Source organism: Numida meleagris, chromosome 5, assembly GCF_002078875.1.
Source record: "Numida meleagris isolate 19003 breed g44 Domestic line chromosome 5, NumMel1.0, whole genome shotgun sequence".
NCBI classification, from domain to species: domain Eukaryota; kingdom Metazoa; phylum Chordata; class Aves; order Galliformes; family Numididae; genus Numida; species Numida meleagris.
This window is the reverse complement of record NC_034413.1, coordinates 37,140,378-37,167,009: the sequence shown is the minus strand read 5'-3', so window position 1 is coordinate 37,167,009 and position 26,632 is coordinate 37,140,378. Positions and strand designations below refer to the sequence as shown.

At 41.3% G+C, this 26,632-nt stretch overlaps 1 protein-coding gene across 20 annotated transcripts in view; it reads left to right on the top strand.

The window, feature by feature from the left end:
* The window catches only part of SPAG16 (sperm associated antigen 16), a 387,166-nt gene that overhangs the window by 272,674 nt on the left and 87,860 nt on the right, over window positions 1–26,632 (top strand). For 9 of the 20 annotated variants that reach the window (XR_002439114.1, XR_002439113.1, XM_021397841.1 and 6 more), the window contains 3 exons: window positions 6,806–6,870; window positions 7,597–7,771; window positions 11,613–11,739. The exons of 1 other annotated variant lie outside the window; for it this stretch is intronic. Coding sequence is in view for 17 of the 19 variants with exons in the window: in XM_021397841.1 (XP_021253516.1) it covers window positions 6,806–6,870; window positions 7,597–7,771; window positions 11,613–11,739 (367 nt within the window). In the remaining 2 variants the exon portion in view is untranslated. 10 more of the 20 variants (XM_021397839.1, XM_021397854.1, XM_021397850.1 and 7 more) reach the window with 10 other exon arrangements.

Genomic DNA, 26,632 nt, shown 5'->3' with positions numbered 1-26,632 from the left:
CAAAACCCACACAGCTGCTTTTGAATTGAGGTAGAAAATTGTATCTTTCCTTAATTTTACAGTCCCTTTTACTCTCAGGTAGCTATAAGACAGAAAATTGTTTTAGGTATTTCTTTTTCACTGGAGGCTAAGCCTTTGAGTGGAAATGTACATGCGTGGTGGGAAGGGTGTATTTTTTTAGAGGCCACTGTACCTGTTCAATTTCTCTTCAAAGTCTCTGAGTGCACTTAAACATGTATATACCTTATACATGTGAATGTACCTTGCCTGGGAAACCAAAGGTGCCTTTTTTAGGGATGTCCAACTGAGACTGCGCTGTAGAGGTAAAGCAATTTCCCTGATTTTAGAACATTACAGGAATTTCAGGTGACCCCATGTAATTATTGGGTTCCATAAGACTGCCTAAATGCAGGCTTGGAATGGGCAGAAGGTGATGGAGGAGCTTCACTGCTGCATCCAGAGGCCACAGTGGGGACAGATATGTCAGCTCTGGCCATCTTCTCTTGTGCCCGTTGTGGAGAATATTAATGCGTATCTTTGTAATTCAAGCAAAGATGAAAACTCAGATCACTAGTGTTTTTACATTAGCACAGATTTTTAATCAAGAAATAGGGGAAAGCAATGCAGCTTCATATAATAGATTCCTTGCAAGAAGTGGTGTCCTGTTCTTGAATGTTGTCCAGCCTTTCCTACTATGTAACAGAAAATCTAAGCATGGCCTAAAGAGCACTGGAAATCAAAGTTTCGCACATACTTCACACAGCATTTTTCCAGCTTGGCAAATCACCATATGCTAACGAAATACAAAGAATATAGATGCTTGGTTGAATCATTACAATTTCAAACTAGAACAAAATTCGCTTCCTTATGTGCGTATATGTATGCGCTCATATTGAGATGAGAGTAACATCATTGTGCTCCTGTGTTTGTATCTATCTGCCATATTGTGTTTGTGTGATGCTTACAGGTTAAGAAATAATTGCAGAGGTTACCAAGATTCCATACAACAAAACAAATGTTGAAGTTACAGGTTGTATTAGGAAATCCTACAAGACTATAAAAATACGCTTGATATCAACTGCCTGATTTTACCTCCCCAAGCCAAAATGCAAAGAGCATTTATCTCATTCTGCCTTGATTTACTGAAGGACAAATAATGTCAGACAGTTTTTAAACAAAAACAAAATTTCAATTTTGTTTACTTCTTCAGCAGTCCAGTTTGATGTCAGCTACCATTTAGCTGGGCCAATAATGCTGATATCTGATGTCAGTTCTTATTCATTACTGCACCAAAATGATGCAAAAGTCAGATCTTTCTGATGTTTCTGTGGATGGCCACATAAAGCCAGAGATGTCTGACTGCATCTCACAGACACAATCAAGAAAAGAACAGAATGCAAAATCAGAAAAGTATCTGCTCTTATTGTTATTTATATATTCAGTGTTCACTTCTTTGCATAAACTCAAAGCCAGTTACTTACAAAGGTTACCTAGTAATATCAAACGTGTTCAATTATACATGCAAAAGGGCTAATGGGTTCTTCCTCTAGTTTATTTCTGTCTCCATGCATAAGGAATATAATTACAGAACTGAATTACATTTTAAATACAGATTTTGGTATCATTAGTTAACCATTTTCAGCCTATTGAAAGTTGTGAGAAGTAAAGCAAAGAGAAGAGAAAGAAGAAATCGGTTCTCTCTCTGTGTAATAGCAGGAGACAAAATCTGCATCAAAATGCTCAATTTTTTTGTTGGTGAAAAGCTCTTTCTGCTAATAGTGGAGCTCAGTAAACTGTCCTAAAATACACTTCCAATCCATTCTCTGAAATATTAATGTTGCTCCCTATTTTTGGAAGTGATTTTCCTGGAATCCATTCTTCCCTTGGCCGGGCATTCCATTTAATCACTTCCCATCATCCCTGTAGCTGTTGGCAGATCCCTCCAGCTAGCAAGTACGTGCCTGATGTGCCCGCTGTCTGTAGACTTGAAAAGATCTGAAAATCACCCCAGAAGGCTCAACGTGGTCCATCTTTAGCTGGATCAACGTAAATATTCTTGCTATCTACCTCTGATACCAGAGTCTTAATGTAGAAGGCTGGATAAACAAGCAAAAATATCTTTACCAAATATCTGGGAAGTTAGAAAAATGTCCCCAGTTCTTTCTCTAGGGAAGCGCCAATATGCGTGCACTTATCTCACCGTGCTCCATGGTGCTGTCTCTGTCTCCCAGAGAACAGAGGCAGTGTGCTAACAGAGATGCAACACACCTCGGTGAGTCAGTGACAGAGCAATCCTCATTCTGGCACACAGAGCAGATGATGCTGCCCGAGAGACCTTTACTGTCAGGGCTATAATGCACCAATTCTTTCTGCCACAACACTTTGCTTCATTCCTCCTGCTGCAGCATTCATGCCTTCCTTCCATTCGCTGCAGGGTTGGCTTTGCTTTTAAACCCAGGAACCCATTGTGGTGCTCCTTGTCCCTGCACTGGTACCTGCAGTGGGTCACAAAGCATCCTGTAACATTCAGCAAAACAAACCCACAGAAGCCTGGACAGAAGAGACTTGCTTTCATTCTGCCTTTCTGCTTGTGGGGTCTTGCGAATGTATTTCCAACCTGCCAGAAAGGGCAAGACTTCTAGTGATGGTCACTGGGACGTCTGCACTCCTGCAGGTACCTCATGTAGGGATGGGGCAGGCTGAGAAACGTGAGGCAGACAGCAGGCGGGAAGGGCTTCTTGGCCTTGGGTCTGCCATGAAATTCATTTGCGCCATGGCTAATGCTCATCCAGCTTGTTATTACCTGAGCAAGGCAGTCCATCTGTTAATTTTGCACACCATTGCTAGGTAAGACTTTTTTACTCAACATAATGTTTATAGGACAAGGGGGAATAGTTTTAAACTAAAAGAGGAGATTTAGGTTAGGTGTTAGGAGGAAATTCCGTACTCAGAGGGTGGTGAGGTGCTGGCACTGCTGCCAGAGCAGTGGGTGCCCCATCTCTGGAGGTGCTCAAGGCCAGGGTGGATGGGGTCCTGGGCAGCCTGATCTGCTGGGGGCTACCAGCACATGGCAGGGGATTGGAACTGGGTGTGCTTTAAGGCCCCTTCCAACCCAAACCATTCTGTGATTCTGTATAGATACACATTTACTCAAACTTCTGTCTGGATTTACAGAATGCTGTGAAATATTCTGGAATGTTTTAGATCTGGACGTTTTAAAAGCTGAATATTTCCTTTGGTGAGTATAAAGGTGCACCTAGCTGGCTGTCACTTTTTGAATCAATGACGGCTTGTGCTTTTGGATGCTTCCTTTTTGGAGCCTCCTAGGCTTTGTGGTTGGGTCACAGCAGACAGGCTGTGATGCAGACGTCTGGATTACAGACAACTCTGATGTCTAAAGCAGGAAGTGTGGCATCATATTTAAATTGCATTGATTTAATTTGATTCTGAGCAAAGAAAAAGAAGCAAAAGCAAAAAATGAAAAATGTGCTATATGCCTTAGGTGAAATTTAGTCCTTGAAAAGATCCTCAGGAGAAACAGCTAATGAATTGACCATGCAGGAGTTTCTCTTTTGCTTTCAGACTTCATATTTACAAATACACTATTACGTCCACTTGCTCGTAAGTGTAATTGAAAGAAAAAGAGATTATCTCCCTTAATGTGATTTTGTTTGCAGAATTTGCTTTTGTGCAGTGAATGTGACCCTCTGTGTACACAATCCCAGAAGCAAACGCTGCTTAGCATGCAGAACTACAAGCAGTGTGGGAGATCTGCCCTTCTTTCTTAGAGGAGAAGAATTAATTTGTGTATCCTAAGTTGCAACTGCAGGAATCAGAATTGTTAAAAATGGCATCTCCTGGCCTAGGCCCAGCACGGCCAACCTCTCCGTGCCAGATTTACACTGTGGATTCTGGGCCCCAGTCTAATTCATTTTTCATTTTAACAGCTGTTCTTTAAATATGTCATTTTACAATATAAACAAAATCGGAATACCAGGATCCATCCAGGCTTTTTAAAATTCGATTTCCCATCTGCATTACAGTCAAACTTGCCTTCATATGTGATATTTCATGGGAAATACTGTTTTAAAATACAGGAGGAGGCAGGCTAGCGTCCCTGCACTTTATCGTGTAACTCCCTCATGCAACAGTAATTTTCTCAGTAAATCGTGAGATTTAAGCTGTTGTTAGTGCGGATAGGAATGACAGCAAGTGCTTACGGCTCAGTTATGAGACTGCCTGCCCTGCATCTGCTCACCTGCAGCATGCTGGCTTGGCTGTGGTTGGGATCCCATTGCACTAGCCCCCTACCCTGGTAGGAGAGCTGGTGTCAGTGTGGTTTTGCATTGCTACACAGAGAGAGGTGGAAGTTCTTCCAACATAAAACACATTTGCACAAAGTTAATTCCTCAGAATTAAGCAAAATGTGGTTTGGAGAAGCGACTGTTTGTGTTCAGTAAGAGAGCTCTTGAGCCGCTTACCTCTTAGCATCAAATTGTGGCCGGAGGGAAGCAAGAGTGCAAGAGCAGCACTGTGCACCTGGTGGTGTAGCGTGTGGCTTCATTCCATAGCAGATCTGGGTTTGACTGCATTTATGCAGGAATGAAAGGAGGGCCAAAATTGGAAAGACCTCTCTGTTCTGAAGATGCAATTAATCTGTAGTTGAATAAATATCACTGTTAGAAGGTACTTGAACAGTAATTTAATCTGAAAATAATTGAGAATGCAAAGCTGAAATCTAGTAGGGAAAGGAATATGCAGATTATTCTATTTTGATATTTTTCTAACTGTTTTTGTGAGGAAGATCTTGAAACAACAGGATGACATTTGTTGAACTGGTCATTCTTTTGGCTTGGAAGAAGAGCAGAAGAGGAGAAACATTCCATTCATACGCTGATAGGAGTACAGAGTTGGGCAAACATCCGTGAATACATTTATAAAGCATTGGTGTTTCTTCTTTGTGCATTTAGTTTCCCTTACAAAATGCCCAAAGACCTTATAGTCAAATATCAAGTTGAACTTTTTCACTTTACAAATTCCTTTGATAATTTCTGTTTTAAAAAAGCACCTGTAGTTTGCTCATATGTATTTTTTCCCACTTAGATGTTGTATTTTGTAAAGTGGCCTACACTTTACAATTTCAACAATAGCTCTGTTGGCACTAACAGTAATTTATGTATTTATGAAAGCACGTAGCACATCTATATATGCACATTACTGCAGCGAATACTACCCCGTTTTTGCAAATTAACTGATTTATATTTGAGCGACAACAAAATCCCTGTACAAGAACATGGCACGCCTTCAGAATTGCGATGCATATTGCTTTCAGGAGTGTCTAATCAGGTAATGATGTCACCTAGCTTCAGTCATGTTGGCTCTCAGAAGAGCGAGAAAAGCCAGTAATGGCAATTATCATTCATCTCCTCCTCTCACTGCTCAGTTCCCAGAATTCAAAGGCCCTTCTTTGATGGTTAAAAAGGAAAAACAAAATTGATTATTTTAAACCTCTCTGTAAAAGATATTGCTCTCTTTGCAGTGCCGTTTCAAGTGCAATGTCAACCATGGCTAGCAGTAACTCTGCAGGGAGTGCAGTGATCTTGGGTTTCATATGTAAATTTATGCAAAGGGCTTCTGCAAGCCTGGCATGTGTTGCTCTCCTCAAACACCACAAGGCACTTCACACTACTTGATGTGGCAAAGGGAAGAGAGATTCCCTCTGTTTCACACAGCAAGAGGAAAGCCTGCAGAGTGCATGTAAACAAGCAAGAGACCCATGATCCATCATTATTTTTAAAGGTGGTAGAAATGGAGATTCTGCTGCAGCAAAGCTCTGCCGTCATCTTTGATTATTTTCAATGGAACTCCTTCTTTGTTGAACAGAAGGAGTGTTCTTTATGGGTCTCTGCATGCTCTGAAAGGATAAACTTAATAATCTAGAAATAATGGCACTTGAGGATATATTCTCCACCTTGTCACAAAATCATCACTGAGAAAAAGAGAATGAGATAACATTTCTACTGTGATATGTTTAAGCTCCTTAGCGTGCTGTGGCCCACATACCTGTTCATTTATCAGCATACACATCTCATCCACATCTTTTTTCCTGTTCCCAACATATTTGTTTCTCCAATAACAACAGACTTTGGTCGCTGCTCACACAGAGCAAACACATTGGTGTGCCTCTTCACCCTCCTGTAAGAGTTTTCCCTCCTGCTCCCGAGTGCTGCCTGGTTGTTCACATGCTGTGTCGTTTGCACTGACAGCACTTGTTCCTCAGTCAGAGCCCTCTCTCCTTGGAGCCTCTGAAGGTCAGGAATGCCAGCAAAAGGATCTGTACCAAGACAAGAACGATCCCTGCTCCCGTAGACGGAAAACACCAGTTGTTCTTAGAGCTGGTGATCTCCCTCAAGTTAGTGGGGTAGGTGCTGAGACTGCCTTGTAAGTGGGCTTGAGAGAGAGCTTGGAGCAAATTCTTGTAGTTTTGAATCCATAATGTTTTTTAATAATAGATTTTGTCTTTTATCAACTGCTTGCAAGCACATAGAGCTGGATTTGTGAGGGAGGTTGCTCTCGCCCCAGAGCATGCATAGTCAGTGCACTCAAAACTTGCACATCAGACCATAATGTTAAGAGAAAAACAGCCCAGTAAATTCGTACAGCAAGTTGTAGCAATTTTAACAGTCCACTGCACTGTGCAAAACAAGGAGTTGTCCATTGACAACTGCTAATAAAGTTGGAATCAACTGTGAAGCTCTCAGAGACTATTCTTTCTGCATCTGTGTCGATTCCCCCTCTCTTCCAGAAGAGCTCCTCTCGCCAACTGATGTTAAGAAAAAGAATGCCCCAGGAAGGGAGTACCAGACTCCAGTTGCGTAAGCTCTGCATGTTTACTGTCTGTAGCTGTGTTATAACATATATGGTTACTTTGATCATGATATCAAGTCAAAACCGTAAAGGAAAAAGCAGATGGGAAGGTACTGACACTGCCCGTAACCTCCACTCTTGATGAAAATAACTATTAATACCACTGCACTGTCAAAGTGGTAACATAGTTCTGTAGTTTTACCAAGCTAAGTAACTCTATGTCTTTCTAAGAAGATGATATTTTCATTTGAAACCAGAGTGATTTGAACCTGATGCTTCAAAAATGGGTGGTGATTGATTAGTCATCAGTCTAATAATGGAACACATCTGCATTTTTTTCTCCATCTGTATCATATTTTGCATAATTCATTTGGCTTAATAGGACATTAAAGTCTTTTTCCCTGTTAAAGCTGCAGCACATTCATCCTCCCCTGCTTGGATTCCCTTGGGATTCCCCTGCCCTGGCTCTCTGAAGCTCAGAAAGCCTGGATCCAGCCTGTGAGATGGGATGGCTTGGGCATGGGACTGCTGGCTGCTTGTGCCCCCTTGTACTTTTTCTGACTGCTGCTAGCTTTTGTATTACATCAAGGCATGAGGTTAACAGCTCTCACCAGGTTTCTGATGTGCTTCATGCTGTAAATGTGGGAGGTAATGATTCCTCCTCTTGAAAAATACGTTAACACATATAAAATGGTGGTAGAGTTAAGTGACTTGGGATGTGTCCCACAGGGTGCATCTTAGAAATGCGTATTTCCCCACTCTGTCTCAGTCTGAGGCAGCCAAGGCTGTTCGTCATGCGTCTTCTGGGGCTCGATGCCAGGCAGTTTCCAGCTGCAGCTCCTCGAACCTCTCTTCATGCACACAGAACAGACCCCAACAGCGCTGCATCGCCAGGCGAGGGGAGGTAGGTGATGGGAGATGGGGTCTGTGCAGGGAGCTCTTCCTCAGCCTTCACGGAGTCTGATGAAACTGGTTTGGGTGTACCTGCCTTCATGCAGCTCTACTTTCTCTTCCATAAACCTTTTGTTATGCCTAAGGTCAGTCAGGTTCCTGATTGTAATGGAAAGGGAACATAATTGTGAAGTGTCATCCCAGTTAGCAGAGAGCATAGAGCTGGAGTCTCTTTCTGTTGAGGCTGATGAAAATCTTAGTCTAGTCGTCAGGAGAATTCCTTAAAACACTTTCAATACAGCTACAACTGTTTTAGTATAAGGGACTGCTCTGTGAATGTGACCAATCTGACTGTGAACTTTGTGTCTGCTTCTGCGAGCTGTGAATGCAATGTCATTACCTGATGCTCTGCAAGAAAAAGAAGTTCTCAAACTGACAGAGTGAGCTGCTCCTTCACTCACTGTTTCACCTAAAATATTCACAAAGAGCCATGAAACAACCACTGACCTTCCTTCAGAACAAAACTCGGATGAGAATACTGCTGGGAGGGATTTATTGCAGTCTAAATTAGATAAAGCAGTCTGCTACAGTTTATGTATTACTGATATGTGGTAATCTTCAAGAAATTAAATTAACTTGTACCTGATTATTAATTCCACTGTTAATCATTATTAATATCACTAGGAAAAAAAATTTCAAAAAAAGGAAAAAAGGATTTGAAAAACTTCATGCAAATGTTATAAATCTGTTAATTTCTGATCAGCAGATATCGTCCTGAGGTTACAAGTAATTATTTTACAATGGTTTTTAAGTGCCTTTTGAGACTGGCATTATGTTGCATGTACCCATTTTAGTGGGGACCTCCCATAACATAGAGATGTGCAGTAGGAGGGCAGGGAGGGCAAAGAGTCAGGAGGGGAAACTGTAAAGGCAAAGTCCAGTGGAGCCTGGAGCAGAACCAGTCTCTCAATTCAAACTAATTGAATCCTTTTATAAATTTTAATTACTTAAGCATGCACACACACAAAAGTACCAACTTAATCATATAGACTAGTCAGAAGCTCTCACCAGTTTCGTGAATCATCCTACATACTCCTTGATTAGAGAATATAATATGTAGGTCATGCCAAAAGTGATGCTGCCTATCTATTCCCATGGAAACTACAACCGATACAAAGAGCCCAATAACACTATATGATAGAGCAAATTCTCAGCTACAAAACACTATTGTTCAACGTAGTCACCACCATTAGCTATGCATTTTTGCCAGCGATGAACAACAGCCTGCCTGCTGCACTCGTAGTAGTCTGCACCAGAGGAGGTGATCCACGGTCACCATTGCTGAAACACACCACCCACCACCTCACTGTGCTCACATCCACTGCTTGGTCTTCATAAACATTTAGCAAGCGTCAGTGACTGCCAGTGGGTGCTGTTCTTTCCACATGGAGGAATTCAACTTAGGAGGCATTACTTTCAGAGCAGCCATCATACAACCAAACTTTGGTGATGCAGCATAAAATGTAGTCTCAATGAAAATCATACAATGTAAATCTCCTTTTGCACATCTTCTCTTTGGATCTCATCGTACCCTCCTTTTGAATGTAGCATGATCAGTTGAGCCCTAATAGTCCAGCTTGCTGTTCAGTAAAATGTATCATTGAAAAGACATCATAAAAAAGGTGTTATTCTGGCAAGAAGCAAAAAGAACTCATAGAGCAAGGCAATTCATTCTTCCATGAATAACTGGAACAGTAGCTGTAAAAGGAATGAAAAAGCCGAAAGCTCATACAAGAATTCGTAGTGATTCCACTTCAAAGCTTTTGAAAATGGCCCATGGCCAGAAGTAAATGAGTTCATTTAACATATGATTTATCCCTTTCTTCATCTCTGAATGGCATGTAGCGTCAAACTGTCCTTAAGTTTGATTACATTCGTAGGTTATTTGTTCCTACTGAGAAGTTGTTATCCCACATCTTCAGCTAATCTCTCGATTTAGAAAAGGTATGTAATGGGGATGATGGCAAGTGGAAGAAGTGAAATGTAATAGCTGACTCATTAACAGAATCCTTTCGGTATGCTTTTGGTGTAGGAGCTGCGTAGGTATCAATAATAATTAAAGCACTGGATAATAAGGTTGTGGGAAGAGTATTCTGAGGCTAGGAAAAGGCCTGTTATATGTTGTGCACTGCCACCAGAATCCTGTATGTTAGCATGTGTTATGAGTTACCATCAGAAACCCTGTATTTTCTTAATTCTTCTTGCAGATGAGGTCTGCTCCTTTTCATGCATGTTGGGCACAATATCCTACTGCGTGTTGCACTGATGCACAGTGTGTTTATACCTGGTATCTAGGAATAAATGGATAAAAAGTCTGCAGAGTTTTGACAGTCAGAGCTGGTTGATCTTGTTCCTAAGATAGGCTGCAAATCCTTTGGATCAGGACCATCTTTTGTAGCTTGCTTGCACTGCACCAAGCACAGTGGGATGCTGCTTCCACACCAGGTTTGTCCAGCCCTGCTTCGTTCACATGGATCTGTGAGTATCCTGCTGATCCTTTCTGGCATGGTCACACATTGCCTCCTGCAGAGAACTTAAATAATGGTTTAGGGCATTCAGTGTATCTGATACCTGGTGCCTACTAGCAACCTGTCGTGTAACAGAGATGGAAGAAAATAGATGCGGTAGTAGTAGGATGACAAGATTAAAAGAGGGTAGGGTATGAACAGGGAAGAATCCATGGTGATGTTTTTCCACTGAAAATGTGCTTTATTGAGATCCATGTCACAATTCAGAGTGTAGCTGTTGTATTTTATTTTTTGTTTTGTTTCCTGTATGGCTTGTTTGATCTTGTCATTTGCATAGGCTGAACTTAAACTTCTGTTAGTGATGAAATGAAAGCATTAGGCAAGTACAGTTGAACAGGTAGTTAAACAAATAGCTCCTCCATTATGCTCAGCAGCACCATACTTGCTGAGATGTGATGTAGATGGGGTAACGGTGCTTTTTTGCAAAGCAGTGAGCACTGAGAGCTTATGCATTGCTAGCTAAATTCTGGCAAATGACTGCTTTCTTTCTGTGTATTACTCCATATTGTTCCCTGTAGCAAGCTCGAGTGGAGTTCTGACAGCTTAGATCCCCTACAAATGGACCAAAAGATTTCATTAACCTTATATCATGATAGTGTTTTGCAGGCCATTCTTTTCTGCTTGAGAAGACAATGGATGTTTTCAGATCTTAATTCCTCTTCGCGAGATGGCCCCACACATTTTCTTGCATGTATCGTTTATATCAAAGAAATAAAAATTAACCAAATATGAAGAAGCCATGGATGTGGCACTTGACCAGTGTTTAACCTGATTCTCAGTTCTGTATCATTGTGGTTTTTCTGCAAAACAATATCTGTTTATCTATTCTCAAACCATTGCACAAATTGGAAAAAACATTGACTTTAATAACTCTGAATACACACCAGCTGAGCTGCTTTGGGGATTTGGTATTTCAAATCTTTATACTGAAGGTTTGAATAAGAAGTAAATCCCGTGTTTCTGTGAGAATTATAATCACAAGCCGTATTCTTGGAGGACGCTAGTATCAAAATTCAAAATGACCTCTGTTCTCTCTTTTACTTAAGGTTTCTAAGGAACTATTTCCTTCAGATGTCCTGTGGTAGTGCTGGTCTTCAAGTCAATGCAGTGATTGAGAGGTTGTGATAACTGAATGTAGTAACTTACTTTTACTTAAATACATAAGTTTTGGTGCCTGGCCTCTGGAGATATCCAGCCCTGCATCATATGCTTTCTTTTTGCCAGCGTATCAAAGCAATGCCTTGGTTTTGTTTCCAACTTGGACAGGGGAACATGATTGCTTCCTGTGATACCGACGGCGCGCTGAAGTTGTGGGATGTTCGGCAGGCAGCCCCCATCATGTCTGTGGATACAGGCCCCCGTTCCGCCAACCAGCTTGCCTTCGATCACTCTGGTAGGATGCCTTCACAACTTTATTTTGCCTAAGATACGTTCTGTTTTGAAACGTCTCTGAAGTTCTGAAGCCAGATAGCATATGTGAAACTGCATAGATGTGTTCGTCTGAAAGATGAGACACCCTTTAATACTGACTGGTGATTAATGCACTCATTTTCTGTGGACTAGATTGGCAATTTGGACTAATGGTCCGTTTGTAGAAAAGGAAAAATGTACAATAAAAAGAAGTGCAGTTACAAAATTATTAAGTAAAATACAAAAGTGATCACTGGGAGTAGAAAACTTAATGAGATCACCTCTGTTCCAGTGCTGTTTATTCTCCAATACCGTTCGTTCTTTTGCTAATTATATAGTTGAATTTCATAACCAACTTTACTAAGTCCTCTTATAATCGCCTCAGAACTTCATTGTGTTGACAGGATTGCTTACTGTGCACAAAGTAACCAAGTATTTTTCATCATCAGCCATGCATTACTGTGTCAGCAGTATTGCAAATGAAGGTGCATTTTCATTTGAAGAGGGACTATTGGAAAACTGTTATTTTTTGTTGTTATAAAAAGTATATTAATTCTCAATTGTAAAGCGAGGACAAGCATTTATATTGCAGCACAAAATTTGCTCCTAGCTCAGAAAGTCAAGGAACTTGCCTTACTCAAAGGAAGGATGATACAATAACGTTTAAATATTGCTTATTGAATATTGAATGGATAAATATTGCTTATTGCTTATTTTAAAATATGTATGCATTTGTATTGTGTGTTAAATGCATGCAATGCGATGTTTCAATAAAGTATGAGAGAGAATTAAGGAATCATTTAGAGAAAGACAAATAGCACTTTTTGTCATAATGACCCACATACTGTGGAATACATAATATCAATATCTGAGTCACTTGGCAGAAAACTTTGCCATCAAACTCTATAGTATTTATGTAGCATTTTCATAGATCTCTCTACTGTACCGTTAAATAAGGTATTTTCATTTCCAAGGGATAAAATACATTGACACTGTCCATTTTTGACAGCTTCCTAAAGACAAATTAAGCCACTGTTCTATTTATGTGTGTAATTTGGAACAAGAGCACATTTTTTCTTGAGGAGGATTTGAAGAAGATTTCATGTCTGGAGCATAACGTTGGGTCATTTGCAAAGGAATCACATAGCTGAAAAATGCAGCAGCAGTACTTCTAGCCAGATGGGAGCTTTCCAGTAGAAAGGTTATTGGCTTCAGGTAGTCCAAATGGGCAAAATTTCCCATCATTTGGATAAAATCCAAAATTTTCTCTGCAGGAGTAACCACAAAACAGAGATATCAAATTGAGATGGATGATCAGAATGAGACATAATGTAAAAGGACGCAAATACACCTAGCTAAAGATATGAAAATATCTGACTAGGAGAGACCAATACAACTCCTATGTTTTGAGCAGCCCTTTCTGTTCAAAACACAGAAGTTGTAATGATCTTTTCATGCCTGTGGGACCTAACCAGGGGCATGGGGTGAGGCATGCTGGCGCTGCCCACACGCACACCCAGACTGAACAGGGGCATGTATCCCCAGAACAGACCTTGTTGGCAGATACCTGTTTTTTATGGAGCAGATTTCGGTTTGCTTGATGAGTGCTGTGGCTGGCAGGAATGCATTCTCAGCACTGCATCTGAGTGGAATGGTGCAGTGTCTTTTAGCAAAGCTGTGTGCGACCAGTTCAGTTACTGCTAGCACTGCAGCGTGGGACTCAGACTCGGAGCTCGAGGATGTGTAGCTTGTGCTGACAACTTGCTGTCATAATTATTTTCTGGCTTAGACTCAAGCTAACTAAGCCAAAGTTACTCTGAGTGATCCAAAGATGGCTCTTGATGCCTCAGCGTGAGTGGTGTGTGATGCGGTTGTCGCAACGCAGAGAGCTTGATAAAATGATCCAGCCGGTTCTCGCATTGTCTATTTGATAATGTATTTGTCAGTACATGAATTTGGTCAAACTATTCAGTCAGTCTCTTGAGTGGGCTTAGCAAGAAGTAAAAACTATGCTGACATAAGTTAAACAGCCAGAATACACAAAAAATCCACCCAGGTGATGATGGGAGAATATATCTCATGTTTAACTAGCAGCCTGATGGGCATTGGCAGAACTGTCTCAATTGGGACCTCTGTCTGTGGAGAAGCTTGGGTGGATGTTTCTGACCTTATCAAAGTGTGGCTTAATTACTGGCTGTATGCCTCCGTCTCTCCTGGTGATATACTGCCTAGTGTAAAATACTTGACTGCATTAATAGTCATACACAGGAAACAAATTGTTCAGCTTCCTGCAGGTGGATTTAATTACTAGATTAGAGAGCCATGGTTGAACAGATTTTTTTTCCTGCCCAGTAATTATTTAAATTATGGCTAATAATGATAGAAGAGCTTTATGAAATGTTTGGCTGTATCAGCAAATGATATTGAGGTCAGAGACAGTAAGGCCCCAACTTAGGGGAGATTTTATTTGTTTTTCATTTGTATTGTTTTTAAGAAATTATAATTGCAAATATAATGTAGATGGGGACATCTTACCTGTTACTTTAAAGGGGAAATACCTTTCCTCGGTGTTAGATTCACTGCATGGGATTTGCTTAACAAAGAACTAGCACCAAGAATGAGAATGAAGATTATTGGGATTCACCCAGTGGCCTTACTGCAGATGGCTCCTGCTAACTCTCATGATCTGAATGCCATTCGTACCACAAATGTTTGACCGTGAAGCCATTTTCTTCTTTATCAGTGCCACGCTCGTATCTTAAATAAGTTAATGAAGAAGAAGTTGGGTATAAGTGTTTCTACTTCAGATTGCCTTCTCTGTTCCTCTTGCTTTAGCTTTCTTTTCACTCAGTTTATAGATGGACTCTTCTATATAGTGTACCTGTGCATAGTGAGAAAATAATTACATGATTAATTGCCACTGTAATTTTTGGTTCTCTTCTTTCCTTCAGTCTCACTGAAACTAGCTCGTAGTCTTGGAATTAAGAAGAGGTGCTAATGGAGCTGGCCAAAATCAACATGAATTACAATAAGGCTAAGAGAAAGCAATCAGTATTTGTAAAAGCATAGTGCTGTGTTTTGAGATCTGCAGACTGTCATGACTGATCAGGGTCACTGAGGTTTTGAAATTCCCTTGGACTAAGTTAAGATGAAATGGAACCAAATGATCAGTTGAATTTGTATCCCACTGCAATACTCAGCCCAAGATGTGGAGTAGATCTATATACCTATACCTTATTAGCAATAAGCTATGATGACATGCCTTGCATTGCATTCAAATTTAACTTGAAAAGGGAGATAGAAAAAAAAGAGAGAGAGAGAAGAGATGAGATTAGATAGATAGGGAGAGTAAATCCAGATAACCACCATTGGCTCCAGCGTAGTCTCTGGTCTGGTAATATTTGGGTGGTGGGTGCATACCTGGCCATCAAGTTGTAGTCCTTTTTATTTATTGCAAAAAGTTTCAAGTACATGCCTGCAGTTTGCATGAATAGCATCACAGAATCGTAAAATGGTTTGAGTTGGAAGGGACCCTTAAAGGGACCATCTAATCCAACTCCCCTGCAATGAATAGGGACACCTACAGCTCCATCAGGTGCTCAGAGCCCTGTCCAGCCTGACCTTGAGTGTGTTCATGGACAGGGGATCCACCCTAGATCTTCTGGGCAACCTCTGCCGGTGCCTCACCATCCTTATTGTAAAAAACATCTTCCTTATATCCATCCTAAATCTTCCCTTCTTTAGTTTGAAACAATTTCTCCTTGTCCTGTCACAAGAGACTCTGCTAAAGAGACTGTTCCCTTCATTCTTATAGCTCCCCTTTAGATACTGAAAGGCCGCTCTTGGGTCTCCCTGGAGCCTTCTCTTCTCCAGGCTGAAAAGCCCCAGCTCTCTCAGCTTGTCCTTGCAGGATAGGTGTTCCATCCCTGGGATCATTTTTGCAGCCCTCTGTGGCAACTGAGGCATGGACACTGTTGCTAGTGCAGGACGAAGACCCTTTATTGTATGTGCTTGCAACCTCTTATACCCATGTAACAACTCCTTGGTCACATGTCCTAAGGTCTTTTGTTAGACAAAGTGGGGGGTTGGTCTTCGTTTTCCCACATCTCTCCCCTCTTTATTAGTTCGAACAACAAGCCCTTGATTGATCGCCTTATTAATTGTGGGTCTAAGGCACAATGTAATACAAGGAATACATACCAACAAGCATGCAAAAACCGAAAGACACATTCACTGTTATCTAAAACCTGTCAATGTTTTCTCCAGAAAGTGTTATCAGTGATGGCACACACATTGTTTGTCTTGAGGAATAATATTAACTCAAACAGTAATCTCAGTAAACTGGAAACATGTCTTGCTGTGACTAAACTCCCACACCAAAACCCAAACTCACTGTTGTTACAATCACACCCAAAGGACACTGTCATGGTAGCCTCCAAACAGTACAAAGCTTCTATCCAGTCATAATGAAATATCTTTAAACACAAACAACTTAAGATAAATTTTTTTAGCTCCACATTGCCTTCAAGAATTACACTGCCTCCCCTCATTTTGACAAAGGTGTATAAAGCTTGAAACCACCCATCGAACCAATCCCAGGAGGTTTCGACACATAGCTTATTTTGTGCTCAGAAGCAGATATACTTCTAAAATAAGGGATCACACATTTTGAACAGCAAGTCAGTTTCCCATTGTATACTCTTGATAACATGGCAAAAACTTAAAAATATTGCTATACATGAAGAATAATAAACCTGTGCTTAGGACACTTACACCAATTTCATTAAACTGCAGTTATTCTAAACAAGCTACTCAACAAAGTTATTTGGGAAGGATAATTTTACTATCACCATTTCTTTAAACAGTCATAAAGCAAATCATACAAAAATCCTAGTAGCCAAAAACATTAAAATTCTTGTAACAAATTTAACATCTTCTGTTACTGAGTTGCTAAGGGAAAAGAACAAGTTGACTGGGTGTAAGATTCCCTGAGGTAGTTGTCGCATTACTGGACGGTGGTTATTGGCTGCAGTATAACTGCACCAAGTAGATCCACAGCCCAGTTGCCTCCGTAAGCCTTCTCTGTAGAAGTGACTTGACTTCTTTTGCTGACGCCACCAATTCCTACCAATCCTGTTCGAGGGGGATGGTGTCTTGGCCTGTGGCGTTGGGAGTGTATTCTCTGTTGCCTTTTGTTGTGCAGCCTCTCTCCAAAAGCCCATCCACATCATGTATTGGGTACTTGTCAAAGTCAGTTGTGCCAAGGTCTTGCAATCACGAGGACTAAGAGTGTAACTTTTCAAATAGAGCCTAACAGATTACTGGTATAGGGGAAGCTGAGCCCGAATTCAAAGACCGCTTTCTGGAGCTCTTTTATTATTTGAACGCTTATGCCCTCCCAGCTGGGCCACCTATTAGGTTTGTAAATCACAGGGCAGACGAGAGCCGAATGCAATCTCTGAACCATGTCAAAGTCCCCCTCCCGCTCTGCCTCTTTGCGGATTGCACGCCAAATGTCACCCGGATCAGGGCTGTACAAGTCTGGTTCCTTCTTTGGACTCACTGGTCCGGGGTCCAAAGGTTCACTGTCCTTGTAATACAGCCCAACAGTCCTTGTAATACAGCCCTTGCAATACAGCCTTGTATTGCAGCCCTTTGCAGCAGCCCCCTCTACAGGAGGAGCAGTGGGCTCTATCGGCACAGTGGATTCTGCATGTTTTTTCAGCGACTCAAAAACCAATCTCCAGGCCCCAAAAGGTCTTTAGCCACAGGGTCAGAGCACGTAGCTGTGTCCCACAGCCTCACTCCTGCTTTGTCCCATGCTTCTGTGTCATAGATTGTAGCCCCATCTACTCCCTCTACGTTAGGAGAGAACCACACCAAAAGTCGCCTTAAATCAAAGCCTTCCACTTTAGTGTGGTGCTTCTGCAAAACCGCTTCCATTATTTTGCAAACCTCATTCCTGTTCTTTTGTTATGTTTGATCCCATTGTTCCCCGCTGCTCACCTCCATCCTGCAGAAGTGATTGTGGATGTGCAGCCTGGTCCCGCTTCCTTTCAGCGGCCCTGATTCCTGCTTTCTTTCAGCAGTTTCTAGGTCCCACTTAGTTTCAGCAGCCCTGGGATCTGCTTTCTTTCAGCAGTCCTGATTGCCACCGTTCAGCCTTGTAGCCAATTCTCTCCTGAGACTGACTCTGATACAGGGTCCCTGTTTGGGTGCTGTTTGTGTCAATTGAGGCACAGGCTCCGTTGCTAGTGCAGGATGAAGACCCTTTATTGTACGTGCTTACAACCTTTTATAGTCGCGTAACAACTCCTTGGTCACATGTCCTAAGGTCTTTTGTTAGTCAAAGTTGGGGATTGGTCTTTGTTTTCCCACAGCCCTCCTCTGGACACACTCCAACAGGTCTGTGCCTGTCTTGTACTGAGGACTCCACATCTGGACACAGTAGACCAGGTGAGGCCTCACCAGCACAGAGCAGAGGGGCAGGATCACCTCCCTCACCCTGCTGGCCATGCTTATTTTTATGCACCCAGGATGCAGTTGGCTTTCTGGGCTGTGATAGCACATTGCTGGCTCATGTCCAGCTGCCATCCACCAGTACCCCCGGCTCCTTTTCGGCAGGCTCCATCCTTACATCCCCCAGCTTGTACCGATAGTGGGGGTTGCCTCGACCTAGGTGTGAGATCTTGCACTTGGATTTATTGAACCTCATGAGGTTCACTTGGGCCCAGTGTTTGAACCTGTCTAGGTCTCTCTGGTTGATATCCCATCCCTTGGCCATGTTGACCACACCACACAGCTTGGTGTCATTCACATGCTTGCTGAGAGCGCACTCCATCCCACTGTCAGTGTCATTGATGAGGGTGTTAAGGAGCACCGGAGGGATACCACTTGTCACTGACTTTGCACTGGACAGCCTTACTCTCAGTGCTAAAGAGGTGTGAAAGGTCTGCAATTCTTCTGCCAGAACACAAAATAAACAACCAAAGAATGCCTCTGAACATCTCAGAGGGCGGTGTGTACCTATTTTTTTATGGAGGGAGAGTATATTAAAAGAATGTAAAGATTCCAAATTAATGTGGAGACAAAGAAATGCAAGAGTCAGCATTATCCCATGATATAAGGAAGTGGTTTATTTTAGAAGATAGGAGCTCTGGGGTGCAGAAGACACATAGTGTTAGGAAGTGGCTGTGGAGCCAATGGTACTACTTTTTGCTGTAGTGGGGTTAGGATAACCCAGCTCAGCAGTGCTATCTGAAAGGCAGCTTAATTTGCTTGATTGCACCCTCATGTGACCTTTCACAGGACCGTTAGTGGGAGTTGGCTGTTAGCTCAATGGTTGACAGAATTGTTTGCTGTTTGGTTTTGATGTTAAATAATGATCCAAAGAATTTGTGTCTCCACGACATTGAATGTAGAATTATACTTAGCAGGATTTGCTGGGATGTCATTGCTGAAGCATGTTATGCATTTGCACTAGACATGGGCTAGTGCTAACACTATTAAAGCCACAGGTGATCCACACAGAGATGGAAGCATAGGGTTAAACCTCAGAAGGTCAGAATTTCTGCTCATATGGGATCTTCAGTAAATGGAGAAAAAAGTTCAGAAGGATAAATTGCTTTTTTTTAAAAAAAAAAATTGCACATGCCTGAGTATATATACTATTTCTTAAAAGAAACATAAATAATATTTATTATATGGCAGTCTTGTTTACTTAGAGATTTGATCTTGCAGTGAGGTTTCCCCACTTCAGTGGGGTTCTCTCTCTGAGTTCTTCAGTTTCAGTAGTGATATTTGCTGCAAAGCCAAGCAGGTATTGAGGTGCCAAGTGTTGGTCCTTTCTTTTCTTCCTTTGCCTGTTCCCTTCACATTTCTGGTCAATAATGTTCAGTGGTGCTGAGCAAATACAGCTTGATCTTGAAATGCCAAGGGTTTTTTCTGGGCTGGAAGAAACTGTCCCTTGTTGGGAATCTGCATGGTAAGTTTTGCCATTTGCTGCTGGATGCTCAGTGAGCTGGTCCCACACCTCCCCTCCCCAGTCTCTGGAGGGGGCTGCATGTACCTGCGGTCATCCAGATATTAAGATGCAGTTTCTGAAGCTTCTTTTTTTTATATCTGCCACCCTCTTGCTTGCAGTTAAAGTCACACTTGACAGAAGAATCCTCTAGTGCAGAATTGACCACAGTAATCATTTTAGCAACAATCTGCTTTTGTCTGTGTAGTGTGATTATGTGCTGAAATTAATGTGCATTTTCCCTGCGACCCCCACTTCTCACTAAAAACCTTTTTTCATTACAATGCTTTATTGCTTTGTGTTCTTTAATCCCTAGGGCAGATTACTTGATAGCAGCAATTGATTCCTTAGGGTGCTCTCTCCCTTGTGGTTCAATGCTTAAGTCCTTCCTCATTTTGAGTGTTCATACATGCTGTTGTAGTCTAAACAGTCTCAACTCGGGGAATTTTAATTTAAGGTATTGCCGATTAACACAAACTTCTAATGGCTCATTTGGGAATTGAGAGAAGAGAAAATATGAAGAATTAAACAAGCACTAAAGTAACTGCTTGTTCCATTCTTAGTTTAGGACAACCCACCTCTCTCCTTCCGCATTCCTGGCCTTAGCTTGCCTTGCTTTAGCAAGTGTCCCAGCTGTGCTGGGCATCGCTGCAGGCATGGTTCTTCAAGCACCACGTGTACACTCATCACACACCTGTGCACATGCTGATGAGGCACTCCTGAAATTAATTGAGTGCATATGTGTGATTTAATTGGGTGTCAGTGCGTAAGGTGCTTGGGCACACGTGTGAAGTGGTGGGGCATTCGTGCAGAAGAGGATTGGGTACTCATGCATGAGCTGATGGGAAGAATGCAAGTTTAGGCTGCTATGCAGAGAGATCAGTATGGACTGAAATAGGTCTAGGTATAATTGTTCGGACTTGTCCTGGCACTGACATTTTCAAGCAGAGCTCAGACAGCTCCTGATGGGAGTTGTTGCCAGGGCAGCAGTGTGATGAAGCCCTGTTATTGATCACATCTTTCCTGTTCCTTTGGAACATTCACTTTACTTACTTAGAAAACTGAGACTAGTTCCTCCTTGTTTTACTTATTTTCTCTTAATTCTCTTCCTTTCCTCCCTTCCTTCATTGATAGTGATGGAGGGTCTCTTTTTTTTTCTTTCTTTCTCCCTTACTCTCTCCTTTTCTAAATACACCAAACTTGAATTCCCCTTTAGAAAACTTTCTGTACAAAAGGAAGTCTCATTCAACAATCAGATGCAGGGAACAGGATAAGGAAAATGAAAGACTTTAAAAGAAGTCTCTGATGCATATTTTCATCAGTGTCTGAATGTGCGTGACTACTTCAGGCTTGATATAGAAGAAATAAACTTTCATGTCCACTATTTATTGTCCAAGCTGTTTTTATAAAAATGGGGTATTTTCAAAAATACAAAAATTACAAAAATTGTAGCTCGGAGAGAAATGGTAGTGGGCTGGTTCACCTGAGCCACACCGAGAGAGGCCCTTGGTGCTTTGTCTGTGAGATGAAATCCCAGCTCTTGCAATAGGCAGTGTTGCCCCAGCCTTGTGCTGGTAGGCAGTGCAGTGGTATCAACGTTCTGTCCGCGGGTAGCCTGCCCATTCGGCTCGTGAGAAGTATGGGATCCATCAGTGGCGTCCCTAGAGAAAGTTCTGCCTTGGCCTGGTGGTGTAGTGAGCTCAACAACACACCTAGATCAGCGCTCTTCCTTTGAGGGGGGCTTAGGACATCTGCTGACCACCTGTTATTATTCCTACAGTCATTGTAAAGGGATGCACCATAAGGCTGTCTTTGTTATTCACTGCTAGTCCCTCATCTCCTCTTTCTCTCTTCTCCCTCCCTAGTGCTGCTGTGTTTCATTTCTTGTTTTCAACATTTGTTTTCCTGGTCATAAAATTCTCTGCTTTGGAGGCAGTTTGTAGTGTGGAACTCATGTAAATATGAGTTAATTGACAGATCGTTTTGTCTCCTCATTTCATGGGGGTGTGGAACTATCACTGCTCTGATTTCTGACTGTTTTGGCATTACAAAAGGGAAAAAGTTGGCAATTAATTTTTACCTTTTGTTGATCAGAGGAAGAGCTGTGCCACACAATATTTCTGTTGTGTCATAACCGTTTTTCAATATGAGCAAACTCCACAATATTTGGATTGTTAAAGTGTATGATTTTATTGCCAGTACACGCATAATTTAAGATGTATGAAATATTTGTCCTTTGGAAAGAGAAGGGCGGCTTGGAAACCCCATTTTGCATTTTCTCTCTAGTTGCAGGGTAGTATTTTGTCTTTGCCTATGTTTTCTTTGCTGAGCTAATGAGGGTGGGGACTGTGTAGGGCTGCAGGCAATTGCTTTGAGCTTTGAGCACTTTGAAGAGATTAGCCCCATTGATATTTCCTTCATCTTTGTTAGAGAGGAATGCATCCTTCCCTCGAGTGCAAGAAGATGGACAGCTATTTAACAGAGCCAGCCTTTTTCAAGTAGCTACTGTAGTACTGAATATTCCCATCTCACTTGCATGCATAGACCCAGCAGAAAAACAGTGTTCTGAAAGCCAGGACTGTGCCTCATTAGAGCAATATATTGACCTGTTCCGGATTTTTGTGAGGACCCCAGGTTGAATGGATTATTATCTGACTGGTGAAATGTTATTCTTCAAGGAGGAGCAACAGTTTCAGCTGTTCAGGCAGTCAGCCAAAACATGATGATGAGCAAATTGTTTGTTCCAGTAGTAAATGAAGGGAACGTCCACACGATTTTTGCCTTGTATTAAACTAACAGAAGCTGAAAGTAATTGGAGGTTTATGCATCCCAAGTGAGACATAGCTGATCAAAATTTTGATTTTCCAGCAGCTACCCACAAACTGAATTAAAAGGGTTTTCAACAGGTTGTTTTTTATAATCCCACTTAAACTAGACACAAGTTTTAAAATATGAATGTATTCAGCATCTCATTTCTAGCATTTACTGCTTTTATGGCTTTATTAGGTCTGTGTATTCTCTATTTATTGTTTATATTACTTCCAACTCACAGAGTGCTACAATTAGCAAATTCCCACTTCGAACATATTTACAGTGATTGAATGAGAAGTTGTTTCTTTCACTCAAATCACACAGCTCCATATCAAGCCTGGCTTAGATACAAGAGCTTCATCTCCTGATTAGCTTATTCCTGCAGACATTCAGGCTAAGGGCTCCTGAAGGTCATCACAGCCTCACAGCTATCCAGGTCTTGTGTTCTCAGTGAAACATCTCTATTATATCTAAAGAAGTGAATCAATACTGAATTCATCATTCATATCTATAATAAAAAGAAGAGATTCTTGAAGTAAGTTATTATATTGATCTAGTATTTGTGTGGACTTTCTGTATGTTAAACAAGCAGGCTAGAACAGTGATGGCATTCTCTGCCAAGGACTGGATGGATTGGGTAATATGTAAGGGAACAGCCATTTGCACCTTCATCGCTGTCCATTAATAACCAAGAGTCATTAGTTAGCTGGTAGCTTTGTGGATTGATCCAGAATTATGCAGAGAGTCATATATATGCTTATAAAAAGATGCAGTTGGACGTTTTGATTTAAAGGAAGCAAGTACTTAGGCAGAAGGAGACAGAATCCGTTCAGATTAGATACTGGAGAAAAAAATTAACAGTAGTTTAGGTAGTTTGGTCAATTTACCCACTGTTCCTGTTCTTTCTAGAAGGTGTTTTCATATAAAATGATCTTTAAACAGTCTATAACAAGAAGGAAGCAAGATTTAGCTGTCCACTTTTTTTGTGGTAAAAGCTGCTAGTCCAGGTTGAATTTGAACAGTATTCTTATAGTTACTTAGAAACTACATTTTTATCAAGCTTGCTGTTTTTTTTTTCAATATATACCTTTTAGAAGATAACGGAACTCCAAAGTAGAATTATTCACCTTTGATTTAGTAAACAGGTAACTCACTACGCATACCTGTATAGTAATTACCAAGAAATTTTCTGAATCCTTGGAATAGCTCTTCCACTTGGTAGATAAAATACATTCACAAACTAGCTTCCTTCATGGCTTTCAAAGTGGCATCTCTTCTCAAACAAAAGATCTTCTTTAAATTATGTATGCTGTCTATAGCCTTTTCTTGTTTTCACGTTATTGACAAATAGTCAGAGGAGCTAAAATGCCTAATCATCAATTGCAAGTGATCCATGAGGTTACGCAAAATAAATTGATTGGCAATATAATCTCCATACAGATGTTCTGGGAGTACCTGCTGTTTTTTATGAACCAGTCTGAGAGTCTTTGCTTTTGCAGGCCCATGTGGAAAAGGGTGAATCCAAGTCCAGGGCATCGGTGGTTATGCCATTGTCACTAACAACCATTAACTGCCAGCCTGTAACTGAGGCCTGTAGGCCAACAGAACAAACCGGCTGGCTTGAAACATTTGTCCCTCTGCTTCTCTCTTCAACTCTCAACAAGACACAGATTGGTATATTAAATGCCAACAAATGGGAATCTAGCAGAGTGACTTTCTAATCTGATGGATCCCCTCAAGCTGGCAAGCCAACTGCATTGGAAGTTCTTCAGCAGCAAACGTGGATTTGCTCTAGCCTATGCACACTGTCTATCAGATGGGCTTTTCAAGGGCTTCTGAGGACATGGGGCAAGGGGCAAGAATTGTAGCTTTGTCCCACAGCCGAAAGTGGGATGGATTTCCTTCTATGTAGAATCTTGTGTTTTAAATGGCCTGTTGTATTTGTCCGTGAAGGAAGAAGGACTGGGGCATCTGCAGTTCTTCTACAGATTGAAAGAATTTAAGGCTTGGGATAAAATTTCATTTAAATTGTGCTTATGCAAAACTCTTCCTTGGAGAAAATTGCCATGTTTGGATTAGATAACTGACCTAGGAGAGAGAGAGTGCAAGGTTTGCACATTCCATTTTTCGAGATGGATATTATTTCTGAAGTCTTCAAACTGCCCACAAAAATTGCCCGTCCTTTCATTAATGGGTGCGCAAGCAAATGCCTGGCCATTTCCAGGGCAGAAAGAAACTTTTGTGCTGAGATTTTTCAGCAACAAAATAAAGCATTTAATTCCCTTTCTTTTTCTGCAGCAAAATACTATGTATGATGGTGACTGAGAAAATACGACAAAGACAAAAAGAAACTCTGTGACCAGCCTCCAAAACCTGGCCTGGATGCTGAAACTGTTTGGTTTTTCCTCTTGGTTTAACTTTATTTCTCTGTCTGTCTGTCTCTCAACTTGCAGAAATGCGTTTTGTGTAGAGCTGTTTCTCCCTGAGTATCACAGGCTCTTGGGGAACGGGGGAAAATTTACTCACTTGTTGTTTTTCCCCTCTGAAATTGACTGAAAGAAACACCTGATGGAATCCCTTAATTCCTCCTAGAGTATTGCAAAGGAAGGAATGCCTCCCTGCCTTTGCTTCAAATCTCTTGATGATGCATTTGGATTTGTATACTGTGGGAATGATTGGATGTTTGTAGCATGTTTAACATCTTCATGCTGCCACTCTTCCATGCTTTTTTTCAGAGATGAAGAGTCCTTGTCTCTTTAGTCTCCTGCCTACAGAAGCCACTCCTCATCTTTCTTCATCCTTGTTATCCTTCTGTAAATCTCAGGTCAGGTGCATTCTTGTAGAAACATGGGAGAGGGACAGGGCATGTGTGATCTCTTCAGATATGCTGAAGTCTCAGTTTTAAATAGAAGCTTAATGAGGTTTCCTGGTTTTGTTCTGTTTTTATTTTTCCCCGTAAATCCTGACATTATATTAAGCTGATGTCTTCAAAGAAGTATCCACAGTGATGAACAGATTTCTGTCCTGAGTGACGAAGGGTAGCACACAGTCTGTTACTGACTTGGTGTGATTAAGGGTGTGTTTGTTCATTAGAGGCATTTTGAGTTTCCCAGAATCAGGTTACATCTGCTGTTCTCTCACTTAATCCCATAGTGTCTTGAGATCTTTCAGCAAGTCATTGAAATGTGCTGTCATCTTGAAAAACAAAAGTAATGTTCCACTATCAGTGAATTTCAATATTCACCTTCCCTCTCTTAAGAAAAAAACACACGTACATTATTATGCCGAGTAATACAAGTCCCAGAGTAGATGTCACATTCTTCTGGTAGTCCATTTCTGTTTTGTACTGGCCATGTGCTCTTGTAAAGCATTTTTACTTTTTTTTTTTTTACTTTCCACAGTGCCTTTGATACAGAGATTCTCAAAACCTTTGGGGAGTTAAGTCTCTTATGTCAGTCAGGTCACTCTTCCTCCTGTGCTTCCCAGCACCATCAAAGGACTGAAGCAGATTTCTGAGCTGTGGTTTCTCGCTATAAAAGCTCTGGTAACTCTTCACTATGGTGTGACATTTCTCCATGCGTCAACTAAATCTCTTCCTCATTGTACAAGTGAGTTTATTAGAGCTGTAAAGAAATCCACCTCACCAGCTGACAGTTTCCAAGCGCCTTTTGGAAGCTGCTGTAATGTTTGCTGCTGTGCATTCCTCTGACACACATGCAGTAGGTTTCCTACTTCAGTAACTGCTTTGGTTAGTTTTGTATTTAAGGTTTCATCAAACTCCTGTTTAAGTACTCTATGATTCTGGCAAGCATTTATCATTTTATTCTAAGATTTATGACTTCTCCATGTTAACAACAACAACAAAACAGCATGAGCAGGTATATCTCAGCATCCATCTCTTGGCATAGTTCTGCTTCCTGGCATGACTGAAGCTGGTTAGATTTGGCTGAAATAATGCACAAGTGACTTTCAAATCTGTAAGAGAGGAGGCTTTTGGTATGTGGAGCACCTCCCTTTGCATGATCTCGTCTTTGGCTGAATGGAT